This window comes from Nilaparvata lugens, chromosome 13 (genome assembly GCF_014356525.2).
Source record: "Nilaparvata lugens isolate BPH chromosome 13, ASM1435652v1, whole genome shotgun sequence".
Classification (NCBI taxonomy): domain Eukaryota; kingdom Metazoa; phylum Arthropoda; class Insecta; order Hemiptera; family Delphacidae; genus Nilaparvata; species Nilaparvata lugens.
The window spans coordinates 22,593,961-22,620,089 of record NC_052516.1 but is presented as its reverse complement, the minus strand read 5'-3'; the positions used below and the strand labels follow the sequence as shown (position 1 = coordinate 22,620,089).

The following is a 26,129-nucleotide window of genomic DNA, read 5'->3' as shown; positions in this document are numbered from 1 at the left end:
GAAAAGTTGTATGGTCTCTAAAACTTCATAAGATATAATTAAGAAAGATATCTTTGAAGATGATAATAGATAAACCTATCAAATATAGGTTTCATAGGGCTGGATTGATTGCGTAATTAAATACACAACTAAATAGTAGTTTGTAAACACTAAGCGCCCAATAACTGTTGTGGGGCATGGAATTGGAAATGCCATGTACATTTAAGTTCCGACTATTCCCGGTTCCGCGTGACATCAAAAGCTAGTGGAATATTATAGAGCCTCAGGGTTCTATATTTAGACTAAATACGCAACTAAATAGTAGTTTACACCAAGCGCTCAATAAATGTCGTGGGAACACGGAATTGGAAATGCCATGTACATTTGCGTTCCGACTGTTCTCAATTCCGCGTGTCATCGGGAACTAGTGGAGTATTGTAGAGCCTCTGAGTTCTATCCTGGGATTTATATTAAAACTAAATAGGAGTTTACAGTATGGTTAGGCGCACACCAGTTAGTAGACTAGACAAGACATGATCAGACACGTTTAGTCTGATTTGGCTCAAAACAGGGAAAGGGAAATAGCTACAAATGCTAGAGATAGAGTAGCACAAGATGGTAAGGTTTTTAGTATTTATCATCAAAATATTCAGTATCTTCGCAACAAAATTGACAGATTAGAAGTATTTCTTAAACAGGAGGATCCTGACATTGTTATTTTCACAGAGCATGGCTTAAAAATAAAGGAAATAAATCAAGTTAGGATTCCAGGCTATTCACTGAGATCAGAATTTTGTAGAATAGCTCATAGAAGTGGTGGTGTATGTATATTCACTAGCAATGCTAAACATACCCAAACTTATGAACTGCATTTTGTTAAGAGATTTTCTGTTGAGATGGATTTAGAGGTGACGGGACTAAGGTTAAAAATTTATGATCGATTTGAGGTAGCAGTGTTAGGTATCTATAGGTCACCAAATGGAGACTGGCAAAAATTTTGTGAGCTGCTCCATACACTTTTGGAAATTACAACCGCTCGTTTCACAAATGTTATAGTAGTAGGAGATTTCAATACCGATTTTGCCAGGCAGGATAAAATGACAGAGGACATTAGAGATATTATTAATATGAATAATTTAGAAATTAAGGTCCACGAATATACAAGAGTAACTCGAACTTCACAGACAATTATTGATAATATCCTCACAAATATAGAAGGTTGTAATGTCAGGTTAGGTAGCTCAGATCTATCAGATCATAACTATCAAATTTTAGATGTTAAGTTGCAGGGCCAGAATCCAAGCAGAAAAAAAACTTTTGTGAAAGAAATTCAGCAATATGAGCTAGGAAATATAAATTGTTTGAAGCAGGAACTGCTTCAAGAAAATTGGAGTAGTGTTTATAACAGTTGTAACCTAAATTACAAATATAAGCAATTCATTGATACTCTAAGATTTCACATTAGTGTATGCTGTCCAATAAAAAAAGTCAAAGTGAAAAGTAAATTAACAAAGTAGATGAATGGATAACTGAAGATATTCTTACTCAAAGAAATATTGTTAGGGAAGCTATGAGGAATTTAAATTAGTGAGGGATGTTCCGAGTGAAGTCAAATACAAATGTCTAAAGAAAAACTATGCAAAAGAAGTGAGGAAAGCTAAGTGTAAGAAAACAGCTGAAATATTAACAACTAGTACCAATTTTAACTCTGCTGTTTGGGAGGTAATTAATAGAAATAGGAGAGCAGCTCAAAAAGATACAGTTACTAATGTCCCTAGGATAATCGATGAACATGGAAATTATATGGATGATAGTATAGACATTTGTAACTTTTTCAATAAGTATTATCAACAGGTTGCTCTCCAAAAATCTCCAAAAGTCACTGAACACTAATACTTATAATACAACTACATTAAATGCTGAGCCAATTGAAAAGGTTTTTAAATTTCATCCATTATCAAGAGATGAGTTGTCAAGAATAATAAAAAATTTGAATAACAAAAAAACAGTAGGACTGGATGGGGTCTCAAGCAAAATTTTAAAAGAATGTAAAAATGAATTACTGGACCCTTTATTGCATCTCCTTAATACTTCACTAGAGCAGGGTATTTTCCCTGATGATCTGAAACAAGGAAAAATTTTGCCAATTTTCAAGAGCGGTGATTCTGAAAGAGTTGAAAATTATAGACCCATTAGTATTCTAAATGTAATAAGTAAAATTTTTGAAAGAGTAGTTTTAAATAGGCTATTGATGCACCTGGAAGAAATTAATTTCATATGTGATGAACAGCATGGGTTCCAGAAAGGGAAATCTACTAAGACTGCAATAGTATCCCTTGTTGAAAGACTAATAGATTTAATAGATTCAGGTGAGAAGGCAGCCGCAATATTTCTTGATTTATCCAAAGCTTTTGATTGTGTGAACCATAGAATATTATTGGAAATACTAAAAACTGTAGGTGTGAATGGTATAGAACTAAAATGGTTTGAATCATATCTCATAGGTAGAAACCAGTGTGTTGAGCTTACCAAGGTGGATGGGAATGAAATAGTAAAAATTAAATCTCAAAAACTGGAGGTCCAGGCTGGAGTACCTCAAGGCTCAATTCTGGGTCCCTTACTGTTTCTGTTGTATGTGAACCAATTACCAAAAGAGTTAAAAGATCACAGAGCTCTGTTGTTTGCTGATGACACATCGCTTATCTTTAACAATTATTTATTAGATAGTCTAGAAATAAATGCTTTTACTGGAGTACAGTCAATTGTCAAATTCTTGAAGCAAAGGCAATTAACAATAAATAGTAAGAAATGTCAATTCCTACAATTCAAAAGTAAAATATAATTCAGTAGAGGATAGAGAAATAAATGTGTTTGTAGGGGAAAATGAATTAGACCAAGAAGAGAAAGTAGCATTCTTGGGAATTTTATTGGACAGGAAATTAACATGGCATCCTTACATTGACAGGATATGTAATAAGATATCATCTGGGGTATTTGTCCTGCGGCAGCTTGCTAGGCTGAATGATAAAAAACTACTGTTAACTGCTTACCATGGACTTATACTATCTCATATTAGGTATGCTATTTTAGTATGGGGTAATTCATCTCAACAAAATATGGACAGAGTGTTTAAGATTCAAAAGAAGGCACTCAGATGTATAGAGAAAGTGAATAGGTTAGACTCTTGTAGGCCTTTATTTAAAAAGCTTGGTCTATTAACTGTGCCATCTTTGTATGTATATGAAGTTGTAATGCATGTGAAAACGAGTGGTGTGATCCAGAATTCAGATGTTCATGAGTATAATACGCGAAACAGAGCAGATTATCATATAATGGGTCACAATAGTAGGTTATTTGAACAAAAACCAGATTATATTGGTAGGAAATTTTATAACAAGCTACCTCAAATCTTGAAAAGTAATGATGATTTGAAGATTTTCAAAAAACAAATTAAAAAAATATTTAGTTGATAGAGCTTTTTATAGTGTACAAGAATTCCTTTCAAACCTAAACTAGGTTGAACTACTTAGTGTTAGAATTATTATGTAATAACATGACTTGTCTTATACTCCATGACTGGAGTCTTTAGGACGTAATCTTAAAAAAAAAAGTCACAATACTTCACGTAGCTGCTTGTGAGCTTGTGACACAACTCAAACTGATTAGTCATTGCAATATTAGACATGTCTTCATAAGCAACTATGTGAAGTATTGTTACTGAATGTGTCTGATCATGTCTTGTCTTGGATTGACTAACTGGTGTGCGCCTAGCCTAAAGCGGTCGTCACACCAACGTCTGCTAGCGGTAGCGAGCTCGCTCCCGCGGAGGTAGTTTTTCTGGAAGCAGTTCACACCAAAAAACGTCCGCCAGCGGTAGTTTGGTTTTGTTCTTGTTTTGATGAGGCTGGTTCTCTAGAAGTGGGGGAAGGCCGGCAACCAGAGCGCTACCGATGGCGAAGTTTTGGAGTTCGCTTTCCATGTTATTAGATTGGCCACGTCAGACCGAGCACACTACCGCTAGCGGTACTCCCACTAGGAGACGTTTCAAAAGTTCGCCTGGCTCGCGAAGTGAAACTACCGCCGAGGTACTACCTCCGCGGTAGCGAGCTCGGTGTGACCTGCACAACTTAATAACATGGAAGGCGAGTTTTTTGACTTCGCTACCGCCGCGGATGCGAGCTCGGTGTGACCTGCCCTTAAGCGTCCACTAGCTGTCGTGGGAACACGGAATTGTAAATGCCATGTACATTTCAGTTCTGGATATTTCTAATCCGCGTGTCATCGAAAGCTAGTGGAGTATTGTAGAGCCTTAGGGTTCTATTCTTGGACCTCTCCTCTTCCTCTTCTTCATCAACGGCCTCAGGATGGATGAAAGTGCCCTCTTGTTTGCAGCTGACATAACCCTAATTGCCAGGCCATATTGAAGTTTCATTTGTGTATCAAATGTTTAGATAGTAATTGTTTTTTACTGTGTTGCATATCCATACTTTTCACTATTGATATAAATTTTAAAATTTAAAACATTTCTTCTTCTTCTGGCTTTACAGCTCGATGTGAGCTTTAGCCTCTCGCACAAGAGCCCTCCACACATCACGGTCACATGCCTTTTGTCTCCATGCTCTTAACCCCATCTTTCGGAGATCATCCTTCACTTCATCACTCCATCGGTTGCGTGGTCTGCCCTGTCGTCTTCTGCCTTCCATCCTGGCCTTATAAATTGCTCTTGGCATTCGATGTTCTGCCATTCTCTCAACATGACCAGCCCAGCGCAATCTTTGTGATTTAATGAAACGGACCACATCCTCACCCCCAACAATTTCATTTATTTCATTGTTCGATCTTCTTCTCCACACTCCATTGTCGTTGACACCCCCATATATTCGCCTGATAATTTTTCTTTCAAAAATTCTTAGTTTAGAGGCATCAACAGCGGTGACGTTCCATGTCTCTGAGCCATAAGTGATTATTGGTCGGATCAGCGTTTTGTAAATTTTTAGTTTGGTTGCCCTAGATAGAGACCGAGAGGTGATCAATTTAATATTAGCATAATAGGAACGATTGCCAGCTATTACTCTCTGCTTTATTTCATCACTCTTTTTCATCAAATTTAAAACACTTATGAAAACAAAAATGCACTTACTATTTGTAGTGACGATCGTTTCGACCTGGTTTAGTCTGAGATCTGGTGTAGACTTCAGTCTGATGATGACATACACCAGGTAGAAACAATTGTCACTTAATTGTAAGTGCATTTTCCACTTCATAAGTGTTTTAAAATTCAATTTTTTGATGGTTATTTTGTTTCTATATAGTAGTCAAGGTGACATTTTATTCTAAAACTTTAAAATAAGTATCTCAAACTTTTTTCTCAATTACAGAGTAGTGGTGCAGGGTTAGTGGCAGCTGCTATGATATCTATAGTACCCGGCTACATATCTAGATCAGTTGCTGGATCCTATGATAATGAAGGTATGTCAAGGAATATTTTAAACCTGATTAAAAATTATTTGGATTGAATGTTTTTGTTTCATCAAGAGCTTATACTTTGTAAAATATCTGACAATAACGAATTTAAAACATCATATTATCTAGTTTTTTGCCAATACTATAGCTATCTAGTTCAAAAACTAATGACAAAATTATGAAAAATACCGGGTGTTTCAAAAAGAATGACCCAATTTCAAACAGTTATTTTTTTAATGGTGCACACAAACCAATTTAACATTAAATTACTCACAGAAGTATCTAGTTAATGATGATGTATTATAAGTGTTCTGTGTGCCCTCCTTTTGATGGAACAAGGATGTATGTACGCCGTTTCCTGGCCTCCACGGTCCTCTGACATAACACCGTATGATTTTTCCCTGTGGGATAAGTTGAAGATCGTGTTTATGTTCTTCCTCCCTTAGCACTTGATATTGAGGAGCTAAGAATCAGGGTAACTGATGCAGTAGCTACAGTCCGAGAAGACATCTTGCAAACAGTCTGGGATGAATTTGGCTACCGTCTAGATGTCGTCCGAGCCTCAAAAGGAGGGCACATAGAACACTTTAATACATCATAATAAACTTGATACTTCTGTGAGTAATTTCATGTAAAATTAGTTTGTGTGCACCATTTTAAAAATAAATATAACTGTTTAAAATTGGGTCATTCGTTTTGAAACACCCGATATGTAACTTAAGGCAAATTTGTTCTATCCTAACAAACTACTTATTTAAAACTATTGATTGAAGAAATATTTTATGATCAATCTCCTACTATAATATTTACCTTCATCTCTCATTTTTTCTTAATTCTACACACACTTATCATTAAAATTGTATCATTCGGATTGATGTATAAATTAGAATACGCAAGAATGTTCCAATTAATTAATGGTGATTTGAGTGTGATATTTTTGTTTTTTATTGTTTTCAATCGTCAAAATTTAAAATTCTTAGTTTTCGTTGTTTTTTTAGTAAAAATTGAATAAATTTTAGAAAAGTGAAACCATAACCCTATTTCGGACTTGTTATCTAAATTTGGGAGAGAAATAGTACAAGGAGTATCCTTAGTTTTTCTCTCCCAATCAGTGCTACTTTGTAGAAATTATAAATAAATAAAAAACAAAGATATAAATAAATAAAAAACAAAGAATTGGAACCGTTTTTGGCTTATAAGCCTGTGGCACTTTTCTGTAAGTTGTGTAATTCTGAATGATTAAATAAATAAAATAGAATGATTGGAAGATAATAGGGTAACCTTGATCTAGTTCTCAACAGAATTTGTAATTGAATTCAAACGTCGTCCATAACAAGATTAGATTCAACCATCGTAAAATTTTGTTATCATTGATGAACTCATAGTAAACAGTTTATTGGTTTGTACTTAATTTTGGATTTTTATTGTTTCAGCTATTGCAATTTTCTGTATGCTGTTAACTTACTATATGTGGATAAAAGCTGTAAAAACTGGCAGTATCCTATGGGCTACATTCACTGCTCTTGCCTACTTCTACATGGTGAGTAGATTTGGAATTTTAATTCTTCAAATTAACATTAAAATGATCTTTTATAGTTCACTTTTTATCCTTTATAAATAGAATTTCAAGTGAATCATGTTTTCAATATTTGTCGATTTTTTATTGCTCTGATTAACAATGAAAGGTTAACTGGACTGATTCTAGTCAGACACATCATTTCTATTATTATTATTATTAGTATTATTATTATCATTATTATTATTATTATTATTATATTATTATTATTATTATTATTATTATTATTATTATTATTATTATTAGGAAAGCATTATAATAGCTTGTATGTTTTTGATAGCCAAAAATGACTAAAACAGAATACCGGAGCACCGAGCTTTGCTCGTTATTTTTATTTATCGATAAACAGAACACAATTATTCTCTAAAATGATCGTGTTTGTATTTTACAGCTGTCTATAGGTCAGCTTATGAATTTCGGGGATGCGATATTTTGATTTTCCACAGAATCACTCGCTCACTTTTTACTATCCACAGACGACGAAAGGCTGTTTCAGCCAAGGATGAATTATACTTTTAATGTCGTTCAGCGAGTTTTCACAAGGATGAGAAAATTCCCTAGTGCAATCGAATTTTTATATCATAAACCTACTATGATCCAAATTTCGTGAAAATCGTTAGAGACGTTTTCGAGATCCGTTGAACATAAATAACCAGATATAAAAATAACCAGATAACCAAATATAAACAGATATACAGAAACTGCTCGCTTAATATAATAGATATATCATTGTCAAATCAATAAATTCAATTCAACAATTGGATCCTTCTACGATTTTTCTATAACAATTTGATCTACTACTCTTGTCTTTCTTTCTTCTACTGAACACCTTGTACCAGTTCTCCAGTTCAAAATATGAAATTCAAATACTGGGTGTCACAGCCGAAGATTATAGATTCGACATAAAATTTGCAACAAAAAAATGACCAGTAACATTTTCTTATATCGACCTTAGTTTTTGAGATCTATAGATTATTCAATACTTTTGGGCCTACTTACCGTTCGTCATTGAAACGTAGTTTTCCACTATCTCCGTCAACAAAGCCATAGTGCATTCGTGTGACGTCAGCACAGGTAGGGCTTCTACACCAATAAGAACACTAGCTGATATAGATCAGCTGAAATCAACGAATTTTCATCTGTAGAAGCCCTACCTGTGCTGACGTCACACGAATGCACTACGGCTTTGTTTACGGAGGTAGTGAGTTTTCCCTAACAAGTTTATATTAATTCAAAAGCTTATATTTCAAAAGCTAATGTTTTTCCATTACTGAAAATATATTGTTTTATTTAAACAAGAAAGAAGAAAAGAAAGAAAGAAAGAAATATTTATTGCCAAAATCATTAAACAAACTTTACAAATGTGAAAAATATAAAAATTTTCATATACAATACATTACAAAAACTTAAATTTGAAATATTTTCCATTTAAACATGTATTATAATATTATCATTGGCGTTAATAAAAGCAGCAAATAGGAAATATATATTGTTTGAAAAAATGTTTGAAATTTGGCTTTGAACTCGACGAATGTACTTTGTTCAACTTTGAGCGCTCATAAAAAGTTCAAAATCGTCAAAGGAACAACATGAATTTTAAGATGCGTACAGATTTACGCGCCGCGAACATGAGCAATTTACTTTTAATCAGCTGATGCCAAGCTTGTTATATCTGTATCTTACCGTTTCTGTAAAAATACAGATATAATCAGCTGATTAAAAGTGAATTGCTCATGTTCGCGGCGCGTATATCTGTACGCACCTTTAGGCTCAACTCACACTTACGCGACTGAACTCGAGAAGAGACTCCGTCTCTAGTCTCTTCTCGACGCAGCATGTGTTTTCAAATGGTGACACTCAGACCAGTCGATTCTAGTCTCCGCGACCTCACGACTGTGAGACTGAGTCGAGCCTCGACTTGAGTTGCGTAGTACCGTGCATTTTTAATGAAAGTGAGGTTATGTTTCATGAAAGTGATGTTTTATTATTTTAGATAAGACAATATATTCATAATAATTATTATAAAATTTGTTACATGCAAATTAGTGACGAATTAGATCTTATATTTTTAATAGAGTAAGGTTAGAAAATGGAGTAGCATGGAACTGAAGTAGTAACAATGAGCGAAAAAGTCGTAAGGTCGAGAGACTGGAGCATCCTCGACTGGAGTCGTACGATTCTAGTCGAGGTAGTGTGCGTTGAACCTTATTGGAAATTTCGTCCTCTTTCAAACCATATCCTCAGAATTAGATTTTGACTTATAGTTTTTTCAGTTTTTGACGTTTAAATAACTGTAAGTTCTGTTAGAATTTTGGCTTTTCCACGGTCTCCCTCAAATTAATTCGTCGATTCTGTTGCAGGTCTCATCATGGGGAGGCTACGTATTCCTCATCAACCTGATCCCTCTGCACGTTCTCACTCTAATGGCTACCGGTCGCTTCTCTCACCGCATCTACGTGGCCTATTCGGCCGTCTACTGTGTGGGCACAGTGCTCTCAATGCAGATCTCGTTTGTGGGCTTCCAGCCTGTGCAGTCCTCGGAACACATGTTGGCGCTGGCTGTGTTCGGCCTATGTCAGCTGCACAGTGCAGTCGACTACATCCGCAGTAAGATCAGTGGAGAGGACTTTGATGTGCTCTTCAAGGCGGTTGTTGTCGGCAGTATAGGCGTGTCGGCTGTTGTCGGAGGTGTATTAACGCTCACAGGTTGGTCAAACTTATAGTCAAACTCTCATTTTCCCTCAAATGCTTGTTTTCTCCCTTTATTCCTCTCTATTCCCTTTCTTTTATGATAGTTTTATTCCCTTTTATGAAGGTTAATATCCACACGTTGGTCAAACTAGTAGTAAAACTAATATGGCTGAGAGAATTTTCCCTCGAATTTCTGTTTTCCCCCGTTTTTCTCATCAATTTTCTTTATTTTATTCCCTTTCATGAGGATCAACACCCACACGTTCTTGTCGGAGGTGTAATAACACTCACAAGTTGGTCAAACTTATAGTGAAACTCCCATTTTCCCAAGATATTTGTTTTTTCCCCGTTTGTCTTCTCAATTTTATCACTTTTATGATAGTTTCATTCCCTTTCATGAGGATGAACACCCACACGTTCTTGTCGGAGGTGTACTAACACTCACAGGTTGGTCAAACTTATAGTCAAACTCTCATTTTCCCCTCAAATGCTTGTTTTCTCCCTTTATTCCTCTTCATTTCCTTTCTTTTGTGATAGTTTTATTCCCTTTTATGACGATTAACACCTACACGGTCGGAGGTGTACTAACACTCACAGGCTGGTTAAACTTATAGTGAAACTCCCATTTTCCCAAGATTTTTGTTTTTTCCCCGTTTGTCTTCTCAATTTTATCACTTTTATGATATTTTTATTTCCTTCTTTGAGAATTGATACCCACACTTTCTTGTCGGAGGTGTACTAACACTCACAGGTTGGTAAACGTATAGTGAAAATCCCATTTTTCCCAAATTATTGTTTTTCCCCCGTTTATATTCTCATTTCCTTTCTTTTATGATAGTTTTATTCTCTTTTATGAGGATTAACACCTACACTTTCTTGTCCGAGGTGTACTAACACTCGCAGGTTGGTAAATAGTCGTAAAGTCATAGTTTTGTTAAATCTCCCTCAACTTTTTGTTTTTCTGCCATTTTTCATCTAAGTTTTTATATCTCTAGGATATTTTATCACCCTCACTTTCTTCACTCTGCTATATTTTATCTTATTACTCCCACTTTCCTTGTCAATTTCAATCATCTTCTCTCTTTTCATCCGTCCAGTTCTCCTAATCCTCTTCCTCCTCCTCCTCGTCCTATTTCTTCTCCTTCTTCTCTTCACACAACTTCTCCTACTTCTTCCCCTCATTCTTCTGCCGACGTCATCTTCTTCTGTTATTTCCCCCCTCTGTTTCTTTGTTTTCCTTTATCTTCTCATTCTTCCAATTTTCTCCTTATTTTTGTTCTCCCTCGCATTTTTCCACTTATTCTCTATTTCATATTCTTTCTTCTTTCGTCTTGTTTCCTGTCCCCTCTCCTACTCCTCCTCCTCCTCCTCCTCCTCCTCCTCCTCTTATTCACCTTCTTCTCCTTCTTTTCCTCTTCCTCCTCATTCTTCGACTGACGTCCTCTTCTTCTGTTACAATCCCCCTCTATGTTTTTTTCCTTTCTTTCTACTGCGCCGGAAGTGACTGCCACTAAAGTTCCGGTTTTCGACTGTACAGTCGTATCGTACATGTAAATCGTTACGTTTCACGGACATCATCGACTGTACAGTGGAAAACCGGAAATTGAGTGGTAGTCTCTTCCGACTTCGTAGTGCAGTAGTTCGTGTGTTTTTTTAAGTCAACTGTTACAGGAGACATTTTGCCTATCATTCGAAAATGTCTGGTGAAACGTTACGTTAGTGGCCACCCTCATTGCCAAGAAACAAAAATGATTATTGTTGATAATTTCAATAATAATTGTCTTTTTTCAGGGCTACTTTTGAATATAAATCTTTGAGTACTCTGAGTGACGAAATAATTTAAAAAGTGTACTTTATTATTTTTATTTATTTATTTTTATTTTTTATTTATATGTCAATAATAATTATTAATTCTTGATAACTCTTCGTTTTCTAGTTGTTGTATCTTATTTCCTTCGTATTCCCCTCCTTCCTCGTCCTCTGCCAACTTTCTTCTCCTCCTCGCTCCTCCTACTCCTCCTCGCTCCTCCTACTCCTCCTCCTCTGCTCATCATAATCTTCTTTCTTATCTTCCCTTTTACGTTTATTATTCTGTTGTTGGGTAAAGATGTTTCCGGAGAAAGATCAGATTCGATTTCAGTTTCCTCCTAGTTCCTAGGCAAAATTGCGCCGCAGACAAGACGTTTCTACACGCTGCCACCTTTAGGGCCAAGCCTCATGAAGCGTCTTTCAAGGCGTTTTACACTGGCGGTCGGCAGGGTAGGAAGCTCTCCTATTTGCTGATTCAGCTATCAGCAGGGAGACCTTCCTACCCTGCCAGTGCGAAAAACACTCTTATTGTTGATAGTGCAATAATATTGAATTTCTTCTGATTTTGTAGGCAAGATAGCGCCGTGGACAGGCCGTTTCTACACACTGCTAGACCCCTCCTACGCCAAGAACCACATCCCTATCATCGCCTCCGTGTCGGAGCATCAACCCACCTCATGGGCCTCCTTCTACTTCGACCTGCAGATTCTGGTCTTCCTTTTCCCTGCCGGTCTCTACTTCTGCTTCTCCAAGCTGTCTGATGCCAACATTTTCCTCATACTCTACGGAGTCACTAGTATCTATTTTGCGGTAAGTTGGCAATAAATTGGTTCACCCTATCTTCAATTAATTGCCTCAGTATTCGTTAGACAATACTGCAAATTAACAGACTGGCATTTCGAATTTAATAGGCTGTTAAGAATCAGTATTGAGTTGCAAACGCTCACATAATGGCCGGTTACTGCACTTAAATTGAATTAAATTATCTATTAAATTCAACCGAGATCAAACTTTTCTAAAATCAAACTTTCTCTAAGCTCTTTTCAAACGTTTTCGTAAATCGGTTGTCATGGAATTGATCCAGATACGTGACAGATACAACTTATAATTGATGGAAGATCTATTAGAAACTAGTATGTGAGACGTGCTCCGCAAGAGCCTCATTAAAAAACTTGACGTAATGAAATCTTGAGGAATTGAAAATAGGTCTATAACCATCCTCGGTAAATAAAGAATCTATATGCAACATTTCAAGTTAATCGGTTGAGTAGTTGAGACGTGATGATGCGTCATTATGAATTTCCTATCTCGTACGTGTACAAGCCAGTTCTTCTTTCCTTTATTATAGTATAGATTACTTAGTTTGATTACCTGTCTGGACACAGTTTTTTGGGCAGGTTCACTCAACGAAAGTATTTCCTTCTGCTATTCAGTTCCTCGGTCAATATTCGTAGTAGTGGAAGTCCTGAATTCAAATTCAAATTCATTTATTTGCCATAAAATAATACAGATTGATAAAATAAATATTTTAACTTACAAAATGGCACTACCGGCAAAGAAAACTTGTGCGCCGGAGTTCGAGCAACTAGGTACAGCAAACATGTCAATAGAAAGAAAAAGAGCTTATTCAAACCACTCGAATAAATAAAATTATGGAAACCAGGTCACATCTCAATACTTACAAACGATAAGACAAAGTAACAAAATCACAAGCAAATGTCAAACTCAAAAAGACCAATTCAAGGAAGCCATGACAAATATTTTTTTAAATTTATAACACAAGAATGAAACACTACATAATGGATATAGATAATTTAAAATAAACATTTTTCCTAATCCAATCCAGTATAAGATTCATTATTGATTTTGTAATTCTATTAATAATGAATTCAGTTGGGACTTTATTTATAAACAGGTAACACTGATATTCAAACTGACGTCTACATACACTTAAGCTGGTAAAGTAAATATCAAATTGTAATGGATTGGATGGGTTTAATAATATAGCTTTCATTGGTTATACGAACTAATTATAATTGGGCTAGTAATTTTTAATTGTATTTTTTAAATTTTAGTATTTTAAATTATTGCTGTTGATTGCAGGGAGTGATGGTGCGTCTCATGTTGGTGTTGGCACCAGTGATGTGCATTCTGTCGGGCATAGCTGTATCCGCCATGTTGGATACCTACATGAAACAGGTCGACTCCAACAAGAATGTCGACAAGAAGAAGAACAAAATGGAGAACAACTTTGTCATGAAGAGTGAGGTTAGTAAGGCATTAACACCAGCAGATATAGAAGGCGGTGAAAAAAGAGAATTCAATCAATAATTTTATTCAATTCAACACAATATGCATGAAAGAAATCAAAATACAAAACATCACAATCAAGAAATAAACATGAATTGGCAAAAATGTCGTCCTTTTACACTGACTTCACAACGTCAATCTATGTTAATGTGATTTTTATATTTCGATTGATGTTCACATTAGGTAATATAATAGAGAAAAGATAGCATAAGAAGATATCATGGTATCCCATGGTATAGGGTGTTTATGTTCCAGTTGTCAATGCTATCTCAAGCTGATAGTTCTAGTAGTCCAGTTTTTTCGTGGTCAGTAAGCCGTTCGGAGTACACCTAAACATATGAACTAATGAATAATTGTATTACCTGCCTACTAGATGTAACCATAGAAAAAATATAGCATATTAAGAAGTTATCTCATAGTATAGGTAGTTTATGTTCTTAATTTTACTGTTAACTCAAGCCGATAGTCTTCTAGTGAGGTCCACGTTATAATGGCAGTAGATAAAGATAGAAGAATAGCGATGCCGATTCTCTGCATTAATTAATTATATTTCTACACTGCAAAATACACTGTAAAATACATAATTGGCATCGTTGTGGACCTAGAAAAGGATAGTACGTACCACCGGCTTTGTCGAATAATAGACAAGGATAGCAAAATCAAAGTTGATCAAATACTGTCATAACGTGGACCTCACTATTGTAGTTATTTTTTGTGAAGCTATGTGACGCTGGTAGTCTCTCATACTGTACCATTCTTACACTCTCACCTGACCAAAACAGTAATAATAGGCTTGAGTTAATAAAAATCGGCTTGAAATTTGGAACATGAACGACCTATAGCATGGGATATCTTCATGCTATTTATGGTAACACCATAAGTGATACAGCATCACAACAGAATGATACTGTATCATCACACATGATACAGTATCAACCCAATATGATACAGTATCATCTCAACTTGATACACAATACCATAATTTGATACAAAACTTCCAAACTTTAAATGAGTTCTAAAAACCATGGGATATCTTCTTATGCTATCTAATTTGTCTTATAAAAAAATGAGTTTATGTTTAAGAAGGGTTTTATGATACATTCCTATGAGAAAAGATACAGACATGTACTCAGGGATGAAACACATCGTACAGCTTTATATGCGAAAGGGGTAACCAGCGTAGGAATTCATCTATTCAATGCATTACCAACACATTTAACGTGTCTAACGCTTGAAAAACTGAGAGTTCAGTTGAAGACAGAACTGGAAGGACAGTGCTTTTATTCGATTCGGGAGTTTTCCAGTTGCTTCAGTTCACGGTGATTTTTCGTAGACCTATGAGAGTATTATATGTTACCATCTGTTTTATAAATGCACAATTTAAGTTGAATAATTTAAATGATTGACAAGTCCTTATACCCCTTTCAGAGGAGGTCAGTGGCTGCTAAATTATCTATCTATCTATCTTTCTCTATGCTTATAGGAAGTATTTTTGATTGAAGTTTCACTTAATTAATTTCCCTAAATTATATTTTAACCTTAGTTTACGTACCTTAGCGGTTATTTGAAGAAACAATTATTCGTACATGAAGAAGAAACACAATTAAACCTTTCAGGACATGGCACTACTAGTAAATTTAAACTTAATAAAAAAAACTAGTTCCTACATTAACTAATTGTATAAACTTATAAACTTGCCCAAAAGGGGAAACATAGTGACTACATCTTTACTCTCGTAGTGCTACTAGCAAAGTGTCCTCCGAAACGTAATCTGGTCTCGCGGTTGGGGAATCCCCCCACTACTGTATTTAGAAACAGGTCTCCTATTGGGCGAAGGAATCAATTTGACCAATCGTCGCGTGGCTTCTAGAGCCTTTGGACCAAATAGTAACTGCAAAATCGGTAGTTTGTTATAATTTCAATGCTTGCTGTTTTCCAACTTATCGCACTTTATGTCGCGACAAGAAGGCTAAGTTTTAGAGATAATTCCATAATCTACATTCCTCGACGACTCGGAGCCACAATTTTTAAATATCTATCATGGGAAACTCGAAGTCATGGCCGTTCATAATAGAGAGAAAATAATTTATTTCGCTAACTCACTTACAATAATGACTCTAGTCTATTGCGTATTAAATTTACTATTATAACTTGGGAAAAGGCCTGAATTAAAAGGAGTGCTCGGCACAGATGGGTTTAATAATATAGCTTTCATTGGATATACGAACTAATTATAATTGGGCTAGTAATTTTTAATTGTATTTTTTAAATTTTAGTATTTTAAATTATTGCTGTTGATTGCAGGGAGTGATGGTGCGTCTCATGTTGGTGTTGGCACCAGTGATGTGCATTCTGTCGGGCATAGCTGTATCCGCCATGTTGGATACCTACATGAAACAGGTCGACTCCAACAAGAATGTCGACAAGAAGAAGAACAAAATGGAGAACACTTTGTCATGAAGAGTGAGGTTAGTAAGGCATTAACACCAGCAGATATAGAAGGCGGTGAAAAAAGAGATTCAATCAATAATTTTATTCAATTCAACACAATATGCATGAAAGAAATCAAAATACAAAACATCACAATCAAGAAATAAACATGAATTGGCAAAAATGTCGTCCTTTTACACTGACTTCACAACGTCAATCTATGTTAATGTGATTTTTATATTTCGATTGATGTTCACATTAGGTAATATAATAGAGAAAAGATAGCATAAGAAGATATCATGGTATCCCATGGTATAGGGTGTTTATGTTCCAGTTGTCAATGCTATCTCAAGCTGATAGTTCTAGTAGTCCAGTTTTTTCGTGGTCAGTAAGCCGTTCGGAGTACACCTAAACATATGAACTAATGAATAATTGTATTACCTGCCTACTAGATGTAACCATAGAAAAAATATAGCATATTAAGAAGTTATCTCATAGTATAGGTAGTTTATGTTCTTAATTTTACTGTTAACTCAAGCCGATAGTCTTCTAGTGAGGTCCACGTTATAATGGCAGTAGATAAAGATAGAAGAATAGCGATGCCGATTCTCTGCATTAATTAATTATATTTCTACACTGCAAAATACACTGTAAAATACATAATTGGCATCGTTGTGGACCTAGAAAAGGATAGTACGTACCACCGGCTTTGTCGAATAATAGACAAGGATAGCAAAATCAAAGTTGATCAAATACTGTCATAACGTGGACCTCACTATTGTAGTTATTTTTTGTGAAGCTATGTGACGCTGGTAGTCTCTCATACTGTACCATTCTTACACTCTCACCTGACCAAAACAGTAATAATAGGCTTGAGTTAATAAAAATCGGCTTGAAATTTGGAACATGAACGACCTATAGCATGGGATATCTTCATGCTATTTATGGTAACACCATAAGTGATACAGCATCACAACAGAATGATACTGTATCATCACACATGATACAGTATCAACCCAATATGATACAGTATCATCTCAACTTGATACACAATACCATAATTTGATACAAAACTTCCAAACTTTAAATGAGTTCTAAAAACCATGGGATATCTTCTTATGCTATCTAATTTGTCTTATAAAAAAATGAGTTTATGTTTAAGAAGGGTTTTATGATACATTCCTATGAGAAAAGATACAGACATGTACTCAGGGATGAAACACATCGTACAGCTTTATATGCGAAAGGGGTAACCAGCGTAGGAATTCATCTATTCAATGCATTACCAACACATTTAACGTGTCTAACGCTTGAAAAACTGAGAGTTCAGTTGAAGACAGAACTGGAAGGACAGTGCTTTTATTCGATTCGGGAGTTTTCCAGTTGCTTCAGTTCACGGTGATTTTTCGTAGACCTATGAGAGTATTATATGTTACCATCTGTTTTATAAATGCACAATTTAAGTTGAATAATTTAAATGATTGACAAGTCCTTATACCCCTTTCAGAGGAGGTCAGTGGCTGCTAAATTATCTATCTATCTATCTTTCTCTATGCTTATAGGAAGTATTTTTGTTTGAAGTTGCAGCTTTCTTCTGCAACGTTGTCTCATTGTGATCAGTTTCTTTCGCTTGTGTTTGTAATTTTAGTACTCGGTTTGTGTTGCAGATCGCCACCTGCTTCGTAGGCCTGATGACGTTTATGCTGATCTCGTACACGTTCCACTGCACGTGGGTGACGTCAGAGGCGTACAGCTCGCCCAGTATTGTGTTGTCAGCAAAAACGCATGACGGATCCACCATCATATTCGACGATTTTCGAGAGGCTTACTACTGGTTGAGGATGAATACACCTGAGGTAAGTTTATGCTAAACTCTCAGTAATTCTTTTTATTGAAATTAGAATAAATAATAATTTATTGATTCATACAATAAGTAAATCATCAAAATGATAGGGAGAGAAAAAATAAGGTAACCTTGTGCTATTCCTCTCCCAAATTTAGATAAGGTTACACATAGTCCGAAATAGGTTGAGTCTTGTAGTTGTTCACTTCAAAAAAAATGTCAGTTTTTATTTATTTTCACAAAGTAGATTTTTGAATGTAGATGCTTCAATAATAATTTCTATTCACTTGTTATATTCTTTTCCTACAGTTACGTTGAAAAGTGGCCATTGCTGCACTGATAACAGAACGCAAAGAATCACTTTTCCGCTCTAGTGCGGGAAAAAATTTTCTGCACTCCAGATTTGCAACATGGCAACGCAAAATACTATATATTATATAGGTATATATTATATATATATATATTATTAGGTTATATGGAGCAACAGTGCAGCAAAATCAAAATGAAGTTGGTAACAGTGACTGCTGTGGCTGCTATAGTGAGCAGAGGTGCAACGAAGCACAACGAGCAAATTATTAAGTATATATTATAACCAAGGACAACGAGGACTTTAGGATTTTAGGATTAAGGTTTTTATCAATAATAAAATTACACAGAAAAACATTTGATGCATTTCAGGCAATTTTTCCCATAATTACCCACTTTTCATATTCAATGGTAACTGTAGGAAAAACTTAATGTGAAATACGTGCGCAAAGTTCCTCTGCTGCACTCAAGAAACCATTCCGCCCTCGCCTACGGCTCGGGCGTAAACGTTTCTTTCGGTGCAGCAAACTGTCACTTTGCGCACTAGTTGCACAAATAACTATATCATAAGTGTTTGATAGTTTTGTAGCATAAGAAGATATACCGTGGTGTGGGGAGTTTATGTTGCAAAAAAGTAAATTCGTATGGCTTTTGTTGGTGGGGAGTCCCTTGCGGGAAGGTCCCACCGCCTGAATATATCATTTAAGCCGTCAATGGGCGCCTTACGGCTGTCATCCTTCAGCCGGGACCGACAGTTTAACGTGCCCATCCGATAACACGGGAGTGATCTGGTTAAAAAACTTTTGGTTGTGAGTGGGTTTGAACCCGGGATCTCTATGCTGCTACGCAAGCACTCTATCCACTAGACCACGGATCACTCCATGATATTAAGTTGCAAATTTCACTATTAACTCAAGCCGATAATCCTAACAGTTATTTTTCACAGTGAACCTATGTAACGCTGGTATTTTCTCATATTGTGCCGCTGTTACACTCTGACATGGCCAGAACGGTAATAATAGACAGTAGTCGACATTTATCGGCTAGAGTTAACAAAAACTCTGCTTGAAATTTGGTACATAAACGACCTATAGCAAGGGATATCTTCTCAGGCTATCTCTTCTCTATGTTTAACTTGACTGACACTAAGTACCTAAAACTTTTCAATCTTGTGACAAAAGTTTTTCAAGTTTTTTCTCCATGTCAATACTTAGTTCAATTAATCAATAGTATTACTATAGTGTGGTCCACGTTATAATGGTAGTGAAGAAATATAGGAGAACAATGTTGCCGATCCTCTGTCTTGTCAATGCCTTCTATAGACGATAGCTGATACTGGTTTATTGATGTGATATTAACTGTTCATTCTCGTTTAAAAAAATCCGTTATATTTTATTAAGCAAGAAATTATATTTTTCAATAATTTCATAATGAATTTTTATAATTAAGATGATATATATATATATATATATATATATATATAATATATATATATATATATATATATATATATATATATATCAGATCGTCTTTTAACAATGTAAAATTAATAATTAATTATTAATTTTACATTGTTAAAAGACGATCTGGCAACAGAACAAAGCGAGAAAGAGATAGCGCTATCAGCTTTGTTGAATGATAGACAAGGATAGTATTGCTAATCAAACAATGCCATTATAACGTGGACCTCGATATAGATCGTGTTTATCATGATTACGACGTGATCTAATAATGTCTGGCCAATGATCTATAATTCGAAAAATTGAAATTATGAATTATTATAATTATATTCTATATGGTACTATACTTATGAACTATGGTTATATATTCTGTACTCTTGTGTTTCAATATTTTTATGGTTGTTTTTGTCGTTTGCAGGACGCGAGAGTGATGTCATGGTGGGACTACGGCTATCAGATAACGGCGATGGCGAATCGAACGATACTAGTGGACAATAACACGTGGAACAATACGCACATATCACGGGTGGGTCAGGCCATGGCGTCTAGTGAAGAGAAGGCCTATGAAATCATGCAGGAGCTCGATGTCGACTATGTGCTCGTCATATTTGGTGGGGTGGTGGGGTACTCCAGTGATGGTGAGTTGATTTATTCATTTAATTCTATTATTTTCATTTTATTTCATTATTTTTGGTCATTTTGTTCTTCTTCCCTCTGTTTTCTGCTTCTTTTCCTCTCTCTTCCGTTTCTCATATTGTATTCTTCTTTCTCTTTAACAGTCAGCATTCCTTTTAAATAGCATCATTGTTCCCATTCCATCAATTCTGGAGTCAATCTCACTTTATGCTGTTTCGCCTGAATTTTGTCTGATTTTTGTTGTCTTTTTTATTCAGGTTTACTCTTATCACCCTTTATTTTTATACAGATGGAAATAAATTAGAAGTTGCATTATTGTTCAAATGCTAATTAATGAATCATAATTACATAGCCACCTCTAATACAAGGCCGCGGCCTACGATATTGCAACGTCGCAGTGTAGGCCTAGAATCTAATACATGATTGGTGAAAAAGATTTTAAAAATACCAGCTGATCTTTTTCACCAATCATGTATTAGATTCTAGGCCTACACTGCGTCGTTGTAATATCGTAGGCCGCGGCCTTATATTAGAGGTGGCTATGATAATTATTATTAAACTAGAATCCCAATTAAATGCTGTAAATCACCCCAAAGATTTCTGCTATTGTATAGTAGTGCTCATCGAATTTCCATTTATAGTGAGGTCCACGTTATAATGACAGTATTTGATCAACTTTGGTTTTGCTATCCTTGTCTATCATTCGACAAAGCCGGTGGTACTATACTTTTCTAGGTCCACAACGATGCCAATTATGTTTTTGACAGTGTAGAAATATAATTAATGCAGAGAATCTGCATCGCTATTTTTCTATCTTTATCTACTGCCATTATAACGTGGACCTCACTATAGCTGTTAACCCTGTTGTCAATATTTGCAGTAGCAGAGGTCTTCGGGGTGATTTACAGCATTTAATTGGGATTTTAGTTTAGTAATGATTATTCTTTATTTTTATCTTCTTCCTCTTTCTCCTCCTCATCTTCATCCTCCTACTCTTCCTCTCCTTTTTCGATGATTTATTGTGAATTAGTGTATAAGTCAGCATCCAATGTAACTTACATGGATGAAGAAATTCAATCTAATCCTATTCTCCTCATCTTCTTTCTTACTCCACCTTCTTCTTTCTTCATTTCTTCTTCTTCTTCCTTCTTCAATTCCTCCTCTCGCAATTCGTGCTCCGCAAGGGTCAATTAGAAACTTGACAAACTGAAAACTTGATGTACGGTACTGAAATCTTGAAGAATTCAAAATAGGCCTATAACCATCCTCTGTTAATTAAGAATCTATATAAAAACATTTCAAGATAATCAGTTGAGTAGTTGAGACGTGATGATGCGTCATTCGTGAATTCCTTATCCTGTACGTGTATTAGCCAATTATTTCATTTATTATAAATGATAGTAGCAGGTAACCCGTGCTCCGCAAGAGACTATTGAAAACTTAATGAAATGAAATTTCGATTAATTTAAAATAGGCCTATAACTATCCGCGGTTAATTAAGAATCTATATGCAAAATTTCAAGTTTATCAGTCCAGTAGTTCAGATGCGATGATGCGTCAAACATAATTTTTCTAACCCGAACGTGTATAAGTAAGCCAATTATCTCCTCTATTACATTATATATGATGTTGTAATAATATTATCAAATATTTATTTATTTAACAACAATGATAAAACAACTTAATCATAAAATGATTGGAAAAGAAAAACAGACTTAATATGAATATTATCATCACTCAATTTATAAATCTTTGATTTTGTTTTTGTGTTTGCAGACATAAACAAGTTCCTGTGGATGGTGCGGATCGGGGGGTCGACGGAGCACGGGGCGCACATCAAGGAGTCGGACTACTACTCGCCGACGGGGGAGTTCAGGGTGGACAAGGGGGGGTCCCCCGTCCTCCTCAACTGTCTCATGTACAAGATGTGCTACTACCGATTTGGACAGGTCTACTCCGAGGGAGGTCAGTCACTAATTCATTCATTCATTCATCCATCCATTCATAAATAATCCATCTGTTTATTCAACTATTCAGTATCACCATAGAGAAAAGATAGCGTAAGAAGATATCCCATAGGTAGTTCATGTTACAAGTTTCAAGCTGATTTTTTTCAACTCGAGCCGATTACTGTAGACTACTGTCTATTATAACAGTTTTGTTGGAATAAGAGTATGACAACGAGAGTAACAATAAGAGTATGGATAACGGCACAGTATGAGAGACTACCAGCGTCACATAGCTTCACGAAAAAACTACTAGGACTATCAGCTACAGTTAGCATTGAAAATTGCAACATAAACACCTTATACCATGGGATATCCTCTATCTTTTCTCTTGATGTATAACACAAATTTCAGAAAAGTACCGAAGGCTTAAGCCCAAATCGGTTCCAATTCATCCATCCTCTATACATTGGTTGGTTCATCCATTCATTTTTTCATTCAGTCATTTATGCAATGAAAATTTTACCCCCTACATTGAAGCTGCTATAACAATGAAAGGAACACTTGGAATAGTGAGATAATTCATCATTTCAAAGAGAATTCAATGCTCTACAAACCTACGATAGGCATTAATTTTTACGATGCATTGTTGAATAGTTATGAGCCCTGAAACAGTAAAAAATCGGATGAAAACCAGTTAATTTAACAATTGCACATCTTAAAGAGTAAATATATCGTGAACTGTCGGGAATATCACAGAATTCCACTGATCAAAAAGTGTAGAGAATTTATCGAGCTTCATTTTGAATAGTTATGTCGGTTGAACGCATTGTTCTCAAGATATGAGCGTGGAAGCAAAACGTTGAAAAATGCAAATTTTAAATCACCCTCATCCCCTTAGCACATGAGTTAGGAATAGGGACTTTTTATATGTTATCCTAACTAGTCTCAACAAAGCTACAAAGTCAAATATTTTGTTTAAAACATTCCCTCCAAATTTCTTTGTCCAATGGTCTATTGTTGCAAAAATGGAGATTTCACACTCAACACTAAAGCTGCTGCAAAAGGTCTAGGGAAATTTGCAACAAGTGTTAAATTATACATCAAATTGAAGAGAATTTAATGCTCTATCAGCTCATAATCAGCATGGATTTTTCCCATCGATTTTTAAAAAATTATAAAAGCAAAAATAGAAAACAATTGGTGGCAAACATTTTTTTTTTTTCAAAAATGTCACACCTTCAAGAGCGGATATCTGTAAAACTAGAGGAGATATAAAAAACGTAGAATGAATATTGTAGGAAATTATGTAAGCTTTAATTTGTTATATGACAGTCAAGTCCCTAGGATACATAGTTTTTGAGTTTTATGCGAGAATTAAAAAAATGTACTTTTAAACCACCCCCACCCCCTTAGCACAGGGGGTAGGGATGGGTACTTTTGATATGATTACCTCCTTACTACCTTAAACAGAACTGCGGGGTCAAAAATTGTCTTCCCAACTTTTCCCTCTATAACCTTTCCTTGACTGGACTATATAGATTTAACAGGTAAATCAGGTTCCACTTTCATTTTACATCAGCTACTCATTCTCAGGTTTCATTTAAGCTATTCATATCTCTATTGATCCATTCATGAAAATGTTTGTATTTATTATAATTCATGCCCTCATCATCACCTAGGCTCAAAATACTTATGGATAGTTGCCTTTGAAAAATAAACAAATATATAAACTTATTATGGTCGGGACACACATATCCGCATCGAGCCCGCACCTCGGCACGGCCGTGTGACGGTCGTACTACGGCGAGTGAGAAAACAAATGCTTTCAAACGTGTAGTGACACATACTACCGCACTGCGTCAGCACAGTCACCGTGTTTGTTGCCCGAGCCGTCACCGACTAGTTCAGTTTACTTTTTGACGGAGACGGTGGGGCCTCGTTGAACATAGAGAGTGAAAAACTGATTGAAGAATTACGGAATTTTCCAGTTTTGTACGATCAAAGTGATGAGAAATATGGTTGAACGAAAAAATGAGTTAAACCGAAGGTAAAAGTGGAACCAAACAACTTAGCCAAATGTATAATAGCATAGCCACCTCTAATACAAGGCCCCGCCCTACGATATTGCAACGTCGCAGTGTAGGCCTAGATTCTGATACATGATTGGTGGAAAAGATTTTAAAAAATACCAGCTGATCTTTTTCACCAATCATGTATTAGATTCTAGGCCTACGCTGCGACGTTGCAATATCGTAGGCCGGGGCCTTGTATTAGAGGTGGCTATGATAATAGACATAATACAATAAATAATAAAATAAACAACAAAAAGTATAAAAGAAGGAACCCATGACTGTGTCTTAATTTTAAATTTAAAACTAATTACGTTTAGACATACATGAGACAGAAGATAACAATTTTTTTGCTGATATATATTTAAGATACATGACTGATTGTGGTATTGTTATGCACCGAAATATATACCAGCACTTTGATTCTCATCTTCTGTATCTGCAGTTAATTAGTCTAAATTTGAAAAAATATAAATTTAAATCGGATGTAACAAGCTTTAATAGTATTATATTATTAACAATAGTTTAACACATTCAGAAATCAGACGACAGTAGCACTACAGAACTGAGACACTGCTGCCGCTCGGCTGTCGCACGGATATGTGTGTTCTCCTACCACCATCACCGTGTCGCGGACGTAGCTCGGCCGTACTTCGGCACGGGCTTGGTGCGGTAAAATGTGTCCCGAGCTCTAACCTGTACTTGTGTGTAATTCATTCATTCAATTTGTGATTGATGATCACTTTTGTGGCAGGTAAACCGCCCGGCTACGACCGAGTCCGTAGCGCCGAAATCGGCAACAAAGACTTTGAGCTGGATGTCCTGGAGGAAGCCTACACCACGGAGCACTGGCTAGTGCGCATCTATAAAGTGAAGCCACTGCGCAACCGCGGCATTTGACCGCCTTACTAAGCTCAATCTGTGACCTTGACGGATTCACCAAGGTCAAACCTGTGACCTTGAGAGGTATTCTCTGTTGTCAACAAGTGTTTAAATGTCGTAAAAATATCTTGTATTTCTCTATGGACTTGTTACAAAGTTGTCAGGAAGGTCACAAATTATTCAACTGGTTCTTGAAATAACATGTTACAAGGAAAACTAAGGTCAACCTGTGACCTTGTGAGGTCTTCTCTGTTGTCAACAAGTTTTTAAATTTCTTAAAAATATCTTGAGGTTCTTGTATTTTTCTATGGACTTGTTACAATGTTGTCAGAAAGGTCCCTAATCATTCAACTGGTTCTTGAAATAACATGTTACAAGGAAAACTAAGGTCTACTAAGGTCAATCTGTGACATTGTGACCTTGAAAAGTCTTCTCTGTTGTCAACAAGTGTTTAAATGTCGTAAAATTGTCTTGTATTTCTCTATGGACCTGTTAAAATGTTGTCAGGAAAGTCCCAAATTATTCAACAGGTTATTGAGGGTGTTAAACTATATAAATTAAAAAAAAAAAACATATAACAAGGAAAACCTTGATGACCTCTATAGTGCAATTAACTTTGTAACTGGCAATATAATCAGTGAGAAACATTGTTGTTATTTATAATGAATGCTATCAGACTATAGTAAATCTCACTACAGAGATGGTGTTCAAAATGATTATCGGGTG

General features: G+C 35.7%; 1 protein-coding gene across 2 annotated transcripts in view; it reads left to right on the top strand.

Moving 5' to 3' along the window:
* The window catches only part of LOC111045296 (dolichyl-diphosphooligosaccharide--protein glycosyltransferase subunit STT3A), a 31,669-nt gene extending 6,150 nt beyond the window's left edge, over positions 1 to 25,519 (top strand). For both annotated transcript variants that reach the window (XM_039440101.1, XM_039440102.1), the window contains 9 exons: positions 5,358 to 5,448; positions 6,876 to 6,982; positions 9,379 to 9,724; positions 12,090 to 12,328; positions 13,622 to 13,786; positions 17,926 to 18,114; positions 20,286 to 20,505; positions 22,280 to 22,468; positions 25,276 to 25,519. In XM_039440101.1, the coding sequence (XP_039296035.1) occupies positions 5,358 to 5,448; positions 6,876 to 6,982; positions 9,379 to 9,724; positions 12,090 to 12,328; positions 13,622 to 13,786; positions 17,926 to 18,114; positions 20,286 to 20,505; positions 22,280 to 22,468; positions 25,276 to 25,421 (1,692 nt within the window). In that variant the 3' untranslated portion in view covers positions 25,422 to 25,519. The remainder of the gene's footprint in view (positions 1 to 5,357; positions 5,449 to 6,875; positions 6,983 to 9,378; positions 9,725 to 12,089; positions 12,329 to 13,621; positions 13,787 to 17,925; positions 18,115 to 20,285; positions 20,506 to 22,279; positions 22,469 to 25,275) is intronic.
* Positions 25,520 to 26,129: the final 610 nt, after the last annotated feature.